The following is a 14,241-nucleotide window of genomic DNA, read 5'->3' as shown; positions in this document are numbered from 1 at the left end:
TTTGTAAGCTAGTAATTTGGTGGGCATACTTGAAACATTACAAGAATTCTGGGGGAAAATTGCATCTTTCCCTTTGAAACTTGTCTCATGTTTACTCAGAGCTCTGTTGATGTCTAACTTTCCATTTGCCCTTTTTACATACAAAGAAAGATTAATTACCATTCTGACACTGTTCACCAAAGAATCCATTTGGACAGAGGCAAGTGTTTGGCTTATTACACGAACCACCATTGAGACAAACAGGGTCACACAAAGCTAATAAACAGCAGGAGGAAAAGAGACCATAAAAGTTTTATTATTTAAAAAATGAAAGCTGCACAGAAGTACAAAATGGTGCATAATGAAATATTTTATTTTTACTGCAAGTAAAACCCATAATGTATAATTAATTAGACTTTGCCAAACATAAGAGGAATGAAATTACTGGATAATCGCTTTGAAAGTATGTTCATTAAGTTTACAAATAACACTAAGCTTAGAAAAGCTAGAAAGGGAGCTGGAATTTAAAGTGGCGGTGTTTGTCCAAGATGACAGTGCTCCTGCTCTATCAAGAATGTAGAGGCTATCATTAGAATTCAGAATGCCATCAGTAAGCTAGAAGAAATAATTGCAAGTTAAGAGAAGACAATTCAACAGTGTCAACAGGATGGTTTGTAATCTGCTCAAATACATGTAGCCATGCACACCTCTTTATCGTCTTCCCAATTAAAATGGGGACATGGCACTCAAGTCCTAGCACACTCAAAAACATTCTTTGCTTTTGTTTCTTTATTTTTGTTTGGCTTTGAAAGACATCCCCAGTTTTATTTTTCACCCTAGATCCTACCCATTCACCAACATCTACTATAAATACTATTTTCTTCCTCACTCCACTTGCCAAAATTAATTTCTTCCTTCTCTGCTTCTAAGGAACTGTGTTTCAATAACATTACTTATCATAACTCAACTTGTATCATAGTTTCTTTCATAATTGTATCCCATGTCTCTGTCACTAACAGTATGTGACTTGAAATCAGGGCAAAAACCAAATGGATCCTTGTTTCCATTTGCATCATGCTTCACAGATAACTGGCCAGCTATAAACATTGAATTACACTTTCATTGAGAAAAAGTCATTAGATTATAATGAATTAGATCAAACATAGGTAATTGCAAACATTGCTGCCAAAGAAACAAGCTTAGGCTGGGCACAGTGGCTCACGCCTGTAATCCCAGTACTTTGGGAGGCTAAGGTGGGCGGATCACAAGGTCAGGAGTTCGAGACCAGCCTGACCAACATGGTGAAACCCCATCTCTACTAAAATTATGAAAATTAGCTGGGGATGGTGGCACACTCCTGTAATACCAGCCACTCGGGAGGTTGAGGCAGGAGAATCGCTTGAACCTGGGAGGCAGAGGTTACAGTGAGCCAAGATCACGCCACTGCACTCCAGCCTGGGTGACAGAGCAAGACTCTGTCTCAAAAAAAAAAAAAAAAAAAAAAAAAAAACAAGTCTGCACTTAATTCAGAATTGCTTAGATATTTAATGAAATAGGGTGTTTGTATTGTGATGAAAAACTTAAAAGAGACCTAGAAGGTTCAACACATTTCTCTTCACCACAAGGTAGGTGAATGAGGGAAATATAAAAGCAAAAACAGTATTGGTTGGATAAGATAACAGTAAAGCTGTAAGACACCATATGGTTCAACACAAAAACAAAGGGAATGAAGATGAAAGAGTTTTAAAAATCTGTCTGAAATAACAACTTCATTCCTGTCTTGTCAGGTCAGTTTTACGTTTCTTAGGTGCACGTCTTCAGGACACTGGCATATTGTAACTTTTAATTGACATGTTCATTGAAAATATTTCCCATTTTACCTGTACTACAGGTGGGTCCATACCAGCCAGGTTTGCACTGGCAAATATCTGGTGTAAGACACTGGCCTCCATTTTCACAGTGCCTGTTACAAACCACTGAGATCATAGAATAAAAAAAAAAAAAGAAAGATTAGGCTTGGAGTAGTCATATTGTTGGTTTTTATCTAGCTAGCTCATAACTGCCAATCACATCTGCTAATTAATAAGATCACAGAGAAAAGTAAAATATAATTTATATTTGGGTTTAAAATGCTTTCTGATTCTCACTTTCAGTTATTTTATTTTATTTCATTTTTGGTTAATAGAGATGGAAAAAATAGAAAACCATTGAGCCAAGTGGTAAACAAGACTTGACTATTTGGGAAAAGTATTAGTTATTGATGAAAGCAGTCATAGACATAAATTTAAAAAGAAATTGACATGCAATTTAACAAATTTGAATTCCTGTTTTCTCAAAGAAAGGTCATGAAGAGCATCAGAGTGACGTTACTTCCCAAAACAAACTTCTTTATCTTAGTAATGGCCACTGTGGTTGATGCCAGTGCTATGCAGGACGGTAACTGTTGTCATCAATCATCAATGTGTGTTCTTTACTTAGAGTTTGGGTTCATTTCATGTAGCATTAAGGCCACCAACTATTCAAAGAAGCAGTTTCACTATATCAGACAGCAGGAGAGTTTTGCTTACTTGTTTCACACCTTGGTCCTACAAAACCATAAGGACAAGTGCAGAGATTCCCAGCCAAGCATGTGCCACCATGTTGACAAGGTGGGTTACAATGTTCTGCAGAAACAGATTATGTTATTAAGTCAGTTCTTAATTTTTAAAAAGTCAGTTTATATTTATAAAGCACTGTCACAATAAAATCTTGTTGTAATAGCAATTTATAATACATTAAGTTCTCTTTTACTACAAAATTTAGGTCTGTGGGACCGGCCATATTAATTCACACTGGAAACACTTACAAATCAGCAGCATGCTTTGATTAATAAAACTTTTTGTTAACTGGAAGGAAATACAGGACCTTAGCCCTCTTCTGAAAAGTGAGATCTGAACTTACGTATTCCTGCCTTACAAACAGAGGTTTCCTATAGTTCTATAGTTATTTTCGTATGCTATTTATATTGACTGTTTCTGTTATTTCACCCTAAATTTACTTTGTTAATTTATAGTTTGCCTTGCCATAAAAACATTTAACATGGCTCTCAGCTTCTTCATAATTATATGCACCATCTACCAAACTATCTTTTCACATATTATTTTAAAATAAACAACTTATTTCTTTAAAGTATCATCCACTTTAGGAACGCTATTTCATACATTTTCCACTTGAGATTTAAACCAAAGCAATGCAATTATGTGACTATAGATGCATTTTTAAAAATTCACATTTTAGATTTCTTACTACTTTACATTTTCTAGTTATTTGGCATTTAACACTTTCTTTGAACCATATTTGGTAGGTCATTCAATAGCTGTCTTTTGCTTGAAGCTAAAATATTTGTAGATATATAGTACCTTATAACTAAACCTCAAATCATTTCAGAGGATAATTTTACTAATCACAAATAATCTATTGCTCCTTCAGTCTCTGATTTAAGAAATTTAATTCTTTAGAATCTTTGAGTAAATTATGTTTCATAAGTATTTTAAAATATAGAGTCCTATACCAGCTTTGATAAGAATATTTTAGTATATACACAGTAAAACTGAATTGTCTTGTAAAACGATTTTTAAAGAAAATTATGCTATATTTTAGGCTTATATTTGATTTTTAATTTGAATTATCACCTTCATCACAGGTTGCTCCACGATGTCCTGGAAGACACTGACAAATGTTAGGCTTAATACATTTTCCATGATTTTTGCAATCAGGGTCACAAAGAGCTGTATAAAATAAAGCCCAGGTTTTAGACATATCAATTACCAAATAAAATGTATCATGCAAACTAATGAATGATGTTACCTACCAGTTTGGCAGTTAGAACCAATGTAACCAGGTTTACATTTGCAGATGTTTGGGGCAACACACTCCCTACTTTTTCCACATGGATATCTACAAATGGCTAAAAAAAAAAATCAAAGAAAAAAAGGTTGATTACTAAAACAGAACATACATATTGCCACAGACTTAGTTATAATAGAAGCAAAAGTCTCTGAAATTTGAATAGTTAACTAATAGCCCCTCTAGATAATACTGAGAACACAAGAACACAAGAACACAAGAACTCTCTTGCTTAAGTTTAGTCTCAAACAAGCCAAAACACAAAGCAAAACAATAACACAAGACAGCTTTTATGTTGTCAAAGCCAAAAAGTTGATTTTCATCAGAGAAAGCAATGTTAATAATTGTGAGAAGATAGAAATAATGCCTTTAAAATTAAAGTGATATATGACTTGCTGTAATCTCAAAAGAGCTGGAAAGATTACAGAGAAACCTACTTCATGCAAATAAGCAAATATACCAGAATTAGAATTTGAAGTGCTAAATGCCCACTGTGAGCTGAAAAGAACACAGACCACAGTGTTAATCAGATCTATATTGACATCTTTTATCTGCTTAGCTGGTTAATGCTAGGAAATTCAGTGGGCACTCCAAAGCTCTGTTTCCTCATCTGTGTAATGGGAAAAATAATGCCCAATATGTGGGTTCATGTGGATTACATGACACAGTTGATACAAAATGTTTCCACAGACCCTGGAACACAGAAAGTACTCCAATATATTTGTAATATATATTATATAGTTGTAATACTCTATAATATTAACATGATTTTAATAAATAACTCAGAAAACCCACCTTTGTTCTTTCAAAATGTGGTAAGAATACAGTATAAATGATTAATAAATAAAATAAATGGAAACAAATGAACAAAGCGGAATAAATAGAAATTAGTAAATAGAAAAGCATATCTTTGTAATAACTTAAACTTGAATTAGATACTTTTCTTTGTATCTTCTGAAGAGTTTCATACTACCTCTGCAATTGACACCATCTCCATAATACCCAAAGGGGCAGCGTCCACATTTGAAGTGACCATCTGAGCTTGGCACACAGGAAACACCAACAAAACAAGGCGAGTCAGCACAAGGTGATATTTTGTTTGATCCAAACTTTTCTGGCAAAATAGTGATTGCTTTTGTAATAGACGACACAAACTCATCTTCATACTGTGTGTAATCTTGGGAAGACCTGCTAATTTGAGAATTATACCCTCCCATCTCTGTTTGGATGTTGTTCTGGATATCATCCTTTGCTTTGCCATGGGTGCTGTTTGGGTTCATGCTTAAAGAGCTGCTTTTCTTCATAGAAACTTCCAGCTCACCCAGACTGAGATTTGTACTGAGACTACGATCCACATGCTCAAAATCTGATATCTGATGGGAAATGGCCTTTACTGAATTATCCATTTGGGCTGTAATTAATTTTAGTGATGAGCGGGAGATGTTATTAGTCATGCTCAATAACTTTTTGACAGTAGCGGGAGTGGGAGTAAATCTTGTACCAATTAGTGAATATTCTGTTGATGGTGGCTGAAAATTTATACCTACACAACCAAAAAATAAAAAATGTGAGTCAATAGCATTTATAAATAGTCTTCGCTACATGAAATATTTTACATTAATTCATTCATTCCTTCATTTAGTATCTACACTGTTGAACACTGTAGTAGGAGCTGTGTATTAATAAGAAATCATGACACTGTTTCTGCCTTCAAGGAGCTTATAATCTTTTGGGATACACAAAATAACCCAGAATGTTAAATAGTATAAAAGTCAAAGTACGATAATTTATTTTATTAAGATTTTGAAATGGCTAACAAACACCTGTTGATCACCTCATACACATGAGCCTCACGACAAAGGAAAGCACAGCCCCTATCCCTGAGCAATTTAGAATATTGTAAAGGATACAGACATGTGAGCCATTCACTATGAAACAATCATTGAGAACTACTACAAGAGTGACAAAAATAAAATGAAACCTACAGAAACACAGAGGAGTAAGTAATTTTGCCTGTAAATAAGACGAAGCTAAATGTATAAGTAAAAATCGGAAAATTATATAAATGCTATTATATATGAGAGGCAAGGAACCACGGTTCTAATAATGTTCCCAATGTGATAAAATGAGATTTTATGCCCCTATATTTCTTGATTGCTCAACTAGAAATTAAAATATTTTTACATGTCTTTTTTTTGGGGGGAGACTGTGTCATTGTTTATTTCTCCCTGCCAAAATACTTCATTTCCTTATAACACATTTTTACTTATTTGGTATCGAAAAGTCTAATGAGTTTTAGAGTAAGGACACATTTTAAGCAGTGATTAGGTATGTTTTTCTAGTTATACTTTCTACTGCAAATTTAGGGTTTAATTTTGCACTGTTTTCATGCAAAGCAATTCTCAAAGGTGTTAAAATATAAAAACAGAGAAAGCCAAGCCAAATCAAATCAAAACCAGAAAAAGATAGAAGAAAATGAACCAAGAAACAACAAAAATAATCCTTAACATAGTTGGCAACAAGTGCAATAAAAGATTTTTTTAAAATGTGAGGACTTCCTGAAACATAAAAAGTATGTGGGTTCAGACTAACAGAAACAAGAGTGCACCAAATATAGCCCCAAAAATAAATAAGGGCAATAAGGTAAGCACAATTAAGTGTCAAAAAAAAAAAAATACAGAAAAGGTCCTGGACTAGCACTCCCCAGAAGACCTGCTTTAGATGATCTGGGCCAAGTCAGTGTCCCCTTCCCTCAGCCTCTGTACACAGAAGGGACTCCTTCCAGAACCAAATTGCTTTACGTGAACCTTCTCCTTAGGTGAGTTTTTATTATCTGTTTATTGTGAGAATTGGACAAAGAAGCAGAGAAGAATTGAAACTGCAGATTGCAAAAATTACCATTGAAGAAAGTAAGAAAAGAGCATATGTTAGCCAATGCCTGTTAGTAAAGTACATTTTTTTTTTGAAATGTAATGATTTGATGTTCCTGTGAAGGTATATATCAGAGATAGAAAAAAAATTACAGACTACAAGAATCATGAGAAGATACTGGCCTTACAGATATTAAAACATAGTATAAAGCCACACTAATCAAAACAATGTATTATTGGTATAGAAAAAGACTATTAGAAAATAACATAATAGAAAACTCAGAAATATAGCTCAACATATAAGGGATTTTAAATAAAAATATGATATTTAAATTCAATGTGGCTTATTTTATATATGGTACTACATAATTGTTATTCACCTGGAAGAAAAAAAGTATTGGACCTCTACTTCATATCATAAAGTAACAAGTTTCAAAGGAATTAAAAACTAAATGTAAAATAAAAAATAATAAATGCTCTAAAAGATAATTTAAGAGTTCATATTTATAACTTAAACTTTGAGAGATCCTTAATATATTTGTGACATTATATAAAAAATTTAAATGAAATACCAGCAAATCAAAAGTAGCAGTACATTTATGGAAAAACATATCAGGATTAGACTTGTATCTATTTAAAAAGCTATAAATAAAATATTTAAAAATATATTTACTTGATTACATAAAATTTAATGCTTTCATAAAAAACAGAACACAGATAAAGGCAAACCACAGAGATAAACACAATAATTTCAAGTACAGATTATGTATGGGATCTGAATATACAAGGTGGCCAGAATATATAAAGTAACCCTACAAATCAATAAAAAAGGAGAGCAAAAGGATAGCAATTAGCAGAAAGACAAATCTAAATGATTATTTGAAAAAATTAATCCCAATTAAATAGATAACGTTTGGCAACTTCTGTCTAGGAAAAATCAAAAACCGTAACAGTGGAAAAATATAACTAAACAACTTTGGAGATGAGGAAAGTGAAAAAGCTACATATAAGAAGACAATTTTAATTATACAAGAATATTACATGTAATTGTATACAAGAATTTGAAATCTAAATGTGACAAATGATTTTCTGGCAAAATACAAATGATTAAATTGACTAAAGAGGAGGTACAAACATTGATGGAAATAGGAAAACAATCTAAACTTACTACCCAAAATGATGCGAGGACAGATAATCTAATGAAAAAATTTTACCAAACAGTTAAGGGAACAGTGTTTTCAAAACTGCTGCAATGTACAAAAAAAGATGAAAAGTTTTATAAACACTTTATTAAAGTGGAATAATCATATAGTCAATATATTTGTGACATTATATAAAAAATTCAAATGAAATATTAGCAAATCAAAAGTAGCAGTACATTTATGGGAAAATATATCAGGATTAGACTTGTATCTATTAACATAATTATATGATATAATTGCATAAAGACAATATGGAAAATATATAATGATGTTGAAATATAATACGTATTAATTATTGGTTTTAAATATTGTGAGAAAATTAGTCTAAAGAAACTTTGTTAACTGCAATTATAGCAAGTAATAAATGATGCTGAAAAAGCATTTGATAACATTTAAAACTAGGAATTCTGGAAAAGCAACTAATAAAAGGAAAATTCATTAACTGGATAAAGGGTATCAAGCAGAAACTACAGTGATATCATAGTCAATAGTGAAACCAGAGAAGAATTCCCATACCATTAACAAAGCCCTCCCTTCCCTACAGGCTTTGTACTAGAGGTACACTACACTGCAATAAGAGTGTAAGTTTGAGACCCTGGTCTCTTCAGTTAGATTGCTCAGGCTCAACTCTCTTCTGTAGTTTAAAACTCCATAATCTGAACACATTACTTAACCCTTCTATGTTTCTGTTTAGTCATCTGTAAAATAGAAGTAATAACAGTTACTGTAAATAGCTATTATGAGGATTTAATGAGGTAAGATACAAAAAATGTCTGCCTAGTGCTGGCACATTATAAGTATAAATTAAATCTCACTATTGAGACTAGAAAGTAAATAAGAATAGCAGACAAAACTCCCTATTTGCAAAAAACAATTATTGTCTGTCAATAAAATCAAGAAAGAGAATCCACTATAAACCATCAGAGTATTCAGTAACATGACAACACAGGAATAATATGAAAATCAAGACACATTTCCTAGGTTCCAGGAATCAAAAATATCTTGAGAGATAATCCATTCACAATAACATTTGATAATACAGAATGCAAAGGTGTAAAGAAAGTCAATGTGAAATGTACAAGAACTTTATGAAGACAATCACAGAATGATTGAACCAAATGAGGGCTATTAAGAAAGCACTATGACACAGGTAAGGCCTTGTAAAACAGTGAACTTCTTCTCACTTTTAGGGTTTGAGCAGATACTGGATGACCAATTTCCAGGGATTTATAAAATATAAGTTTGAAATAGTCACTTCCAACCATTAGCTTCTCCGAAATCACTTTAAACGATGCTTTGTCCATTAGAGGACATAAATGCATTTTTTTTCTAAAATATAACCCAGATGATTGAATAGATTAGCAAGAGAAGGAATAAATTTTAAACCGCATTATATAACCTTTAGGTGATCTTTCTAAAAATAAAAATACCTGAACGAATAAATATGTTGGTCTTTTAGAAAACAAACAAGAGGAATTACTTGTCATTAGATTTTAACTATGACCATTACTTACTAAGGGCATTTCTGTTTGTTGGCTTAACATGCCTCTTTCTCCCTTGGGCATCTTTATCATCCTCTTCCTTATTTATACTTTTATCAGATCTTGTGAGAACCACAGTGTGTGTAGTAAATTTATTTAAAAACTGTGTTTCAACTGTAAATGAGAACAAGAAAAACAGATGAGACTAAAACTATTATACAACCAAAGCACCACAAATAAGAACATACAATACGAATGCCACTTGGATGGAAATCTGCAAATTAGATTAAATAAGTAGCTTAAATGTCATCTCTTCTGCCCACTTTTCTGGTATGTACTGAATTGTGTCCCCCCAAAATTCATATGTTAAATCCCTACTCCTAAATGTGAATGTGTTTGGAGACAGAGTCTTTAAGGGGGTAAAAGATTAAATGAGATCATAAGAGGGGCACCCTAATCCTGGTGTCCTTACAAAAAGAGGAAGAGATACCACACATGCAGGAAAGACCTGGTAAGAACGTGGCCAGTCTGCAAACCGGAGACATCTCACCACAAATCAACCCTACTCGCACCTTAATCTTGAACTTTCAACATTCAGAAATGTGAGAAAATAAATTTCTGTTGTTTAAGCCCCCCAGTCTGTTATGGCAGCCCAAGCTAATGTACTTTCCTTCAGTTGCATTCACCCACCCAATCAATTTTGCCCGTTTGGGTTCGCCGACAGAACTTTGTCCTTCACGCTATTGATTCTTATGTGCCCCACTAGTTAGCAATAACCTCAAGAATCACTGTACTTTATTCATGTTGATATTCATTGACTCTGGTGCCTATCATAAAACTAAGAAAACACAACCAACAACCAAAAATCCTTTTGTATTAATAAGCCCCTTCCTACAATACACAAATGACGCTGACAATGTTAAGAAACATATTTAGTCACTCATGTGTAAAGGGATTTGGTTCAACTTGTTTTTCTTTTAAATGCCACTGAATGAAGTTTTTATTGAAGAAATGGGCCTGTCTGGGAAAGAATACTGCTAGATCACTTATTAGAGTGGAAGGTGTGAATATTAGGGATGGGATATTCAGGAGTAAATGTGAGAAGCAGAAGTAGAGAATTCCCCTTACCATCCTATACTGTGTTGCTCATATCTGTGGGGCTAGGCAGGCTCAGCCCAATTTGAAGCACAAGATGCTGCTGCTTCCTTAGTACATAATGTCATCAAAGAGGGTCCCATTCACTTAATTAAACCCAAGGTATGGATCTTCAACACTGTCTTCTGTAACTTAGTTTTTTCTCTTTTAATCTTTTAAAATGTCGATGCTCACCAATTTTTTTTTTGTCCACTTTCCTCTAAATCTAAGGGTTTTCCCTGAACAATTCTATGACATAGCTGATGATTCTAAGAATTATATTTTCAAGTTAATCCTCCTTTCTGAGCTCACATGGATATTCCATAGTAAAAGTTTCTGTGCATCCAAACTGAATTCATTATAATTCCCCTCCAAAACAACTTGTTCTTCCAATACATTGCTTGCATGTCTTAGTCAGCTTGAGCTGCCATAAGAAAATACCACAGACTGGGAGGCTTAAACAACAGAAATTATCTTGCCATTCTGGAGGTTCAATGATCCAAGATCAAAGTGATCAGACTGGCTGGTTGAGTTTTTGGTGAAGGCTCTCTTCCTGGCTTGAAGACGGCTGCTTTCTTGATCTGTCCATATATCACAAGCTCTCTGGTGTCTCTTCACATAAGGATACTAATTCTATGGGATCAGGGCTCCACCCTTATAACTGCATTTAACCTTAATTACTTCCTTTCTCCAAATATAGCCACACCTGGAGTTAGGGCTTCAACACATAAATTTTGGGGGGACGCAGTTTCATCCATAGCAATGTAAATGCAAATTGTACACACCCATTCACTAAAATCAAACACTTAAAACTTAATGAATCTCTTTCTCTCATCATACTAATCCCAGTCACTGACCAAGTACAATCAACTTGCTTCTTTAGTATCCCTTTCATCATTACCTCATCTTAGGTTAGTATATCTTCATCTTTTTCCTATATATTTGAAATATTTTCTTAACTCTTCCCACCTTCAGATTTACACAGTTCCTTACCCACAAGTGGTCCATCCTACACACTACTTCTTAAACTATCTCACATGGTAAACTGTATCGTGTTTCTCTCCTACTTCAAAATTTTAAGGGAGTCTCCATGGTTTTTATGTGGTCTTGCTACTGCTTACCTCTCTAGCTCTAACTCTTGTAGCAGCCCCCCTTTCTTCCTATATTCCAGGCACACTGACTATTCACAATGGTTGCCCAGAGTGCTGTGATGTTACCTGCTTCTGTCCCTTTGCTCCTGCTGTTGCTTTTGCCTGGAATGCCTTTCTCTCTCTTGATCTATCAGATTCAGTTCTCATGTGTCTAGTATAGTCTAGTCACTTCCTTTTTTAAAAGTTTTTCACTATTTCTCCAGGTAGATAAGATTCCCTTTGTAGTATTCCTACTAGCCCTTTTGTGATTTCTATCAAAAGACACAGAACACTTTATTGTACTGTGTAATTACTAGTCATATTCCCTGGTGTTACACTTTACTTATTAAGTCAGAGGACATGTCTTACATATTTTTGCATCCTTTGTATCTAGTTCAATGCATGACACTTAATTCTTTTACACTGAATAAATACATGAGTCAAAAACAGAAACTATGCTATTAAAAAATAATTAAATGCAGCAAAAAAAAAATCTCATAGCAGAAAATAAGAACTTTTACCATGGCATATTTTTCCATCCCCATAAAATCCTTTTGGACATGAACCACAATGATAGGAGCCAAAGGTATTCAGGCATTCTACTCCCTGAAAGCAAGGCTTGGAGTCACACTCATCAACATCCTCCTGGCAATTTTTGCCTGTACAAAATATAGGTTAAGAGCTCAAATTATTTAATTTGATAAACATTGTATGTCCAATTGGCTTATTATATAACTTCTACTTTTCATATCTGTCCTTCTAACCCCAAAAGGGCTGCTATGCATTATGAGGATAGAAGTATGCTATTTTTAAAACTTACTGTATACTCAAATATAGAGTCACTAATTATATTCAATTTAATATTAAACCAGACCTTTCAAGTACATACAATTTTGTTTTGTAAATAAGATGAGTTAAGATTTCCATTAATATTTGAGGCAAAAAGTTTCATATTACAGCAATAATTTGAATTTTGTTTAAAAAGTCAGTAATTTTTAAAAGTTATTTAGGATGGTTGTTCAACTTAAGGCCAAATTGTTTAGTCTAGTTACGAAAATTGTTTATGTTAGGAAAGTCAGTCTGTCCTTAGTCAAAGTTTTTGAGTTGATGTGGTACTCTGAAATGCTTAACAGCTCATCTGAATGAATAAATTCAGTCATATATGGATGGTAGCACTTATTATACTAAAATTTATGAGGCAATCAACATTTGAATTCTTTCAAATATAGTCTACAGTGGAGTAGAAAAGAGACCAATATTCATAGTTCCAAATGATAAAATTTTTGTTTTAAAATGCTGAAGAGGTGGGGCGTGGCAGCTCACACCTGTAATCCCAGCACTTTGGGAGGCTGAGACGGGCAGATCACGAGGTCAGGAGATCGAGACCATCCAGGCCTACATGGTGAAATCCCATCTCTACTAAAAATACAAAAAAAATTAGTCAGGCATGGTGGCAGGTGCCTGTAATCCCAGCTGCTCGGGAGGCTGAGGCAGGAGAATGGCGTGAACCCAGGAGGCAGAACTTGCAGTGAGTTGAGACCATGCCATTGCACTCCAGCCTGGGTGACAGAGCGAGACTCCGCCTCAAAAAAAAAAAAAAAAAAGTGCTGAAGAAAATTAGAAGACACATAAATATTCTGCTCAGTTCTACTGTATTGTTAAAATAGGTGTCTTCAAGAAAAATATCAGCTCATTAACTATATATTTACTTACTTAATATTTACATCTATTAAACATAAAGAAAGTATTCATACGAGTTTTTAAGAAGCCATGGGAAATTAAAGGTTGGCAGTCATATATTTCTGTAATCACACATTTTAGGACAATTAATGAGTTAGTAAATATGCTAACATTTCATTTGATTTCAACTTTTTACCATGATATTTCTAAGTCAATGAATTATCAGTAAAATCTCTCTTAAGTGGTAACTTTTGTATTTTCTCTGGCATAACTCCTTTATTTTTCCGTATTATATCTTAATAGTAATACATTTTAATATACTTCTCACTACCAAATATAGGTAGGAATGTTTAGAAACCTGCAAAACAGGTTCCTACATTGCTATAACAGTTATAAAAATTAGCAAAATTGTAATAGTGTATGGAATTTACAATTTACAAGAACAAGGGATATGGATAGTAATCATATTTGTAATAACTTTTATTAAAATTGTAAAGATGTGTACTAAAATCTTTAGGACCACACATTTGCTTGAGTGATCTGTAGATGTGTGTTTCAATGAGTTTTTCTTTCTAATTTGTTATGAGGAGCAAAATCTTACCTTTGAGCTCAGGTGGACAATCACAGGAATAATTGTGAAAACCACTAATACAGCTGCCAAGACCACAAGGGTTGGACTGGCACCCACTAGTGTTGACTTCGCAAAGGCTACCATGGAAGCCAGGCAAGCAGACACACCGGTACACACCACTCCCTGGAGGAAAGTTCCTATCAGACACACACGATCCACCATTCAAGCAATCACAAGACTTCACAGTCACCTACAAAAGAAAAAAAAAGGAAATGTCTTATTTTTCAATAAAATTATCTTCCGTTTATG

At 33.7% G+C, this 14,241-nt stretch overlaps 1 protein-coding gene across 1 annotated transcript in view; it reads right to left on the bottom strand.

Annotated features, from left to right (window-relative positions):
* VWDE (von Willebrand factor D and EGF domains) overlaps positions 1 to 14,241 on the bottom strand; it is a 77,869-nt gene that overhangs the window by 9,132 nt on the left and 54,496 nt on the right. The window contains exons 18-26 of the mRNA XM_015447689.4: positions 13,963 to 14,182; positions 12,203 to 12,340; positions 9,451 to 9,591; positions 4,838 to 5,407; positions 3,830 to 3,925; positions 3,651 to 3,746; positions 2,547 to 2,642; positions 1,860 to 1,955; positions 160 to 255 (exon numbers count right to left, since the gene is read on the bottom strand). Of these exons, the coding sequence (XP_015303175.3) occupies positions 160 to 255; positions 1,860 to 1,955; positions 2,547 to 2,642; positions 3,651 to 3,746; positions 3,830 to 3,925; positions 4,838 to 5,407; positions 9,451 to 9,591; positions 12,203 to 12,340; positions 13,963 to 14,182 (1,549 nt within the window). The remainder of the gene's footprint in view (positions 1 to 159; positions 256 to 1,859; positions 1,956 to 2,546; positions 2,643 to 3,650; positions 3,747 to 3,829; positions 3,926 to 4,837; positions 5,408 to 9,450; positions 9,592 to 12,202; positions 12,341 to 13,962; positions 14,183 to 14,241) is intronic.

Source organism: Macaca fascicularis, chromosome 3, assembly GCF_037993035.2.
Source record: "Macaca fascicularis isolate 582-1 chromosome 3, T2T-MFA8v1.1".
NCBI classification, from domain to species: domain Eukaryota; kingdom Metazoa; phylum Chordata; class Mammalia; order Primates; family Cercopithecidae; genus Macaca; species Macaca fascicularis.
The sequence above is the reverse complement of the archived record's forward strand: the minus strand, read 5'-3'. Positions and strand labels throughout refer to the sequence as shown.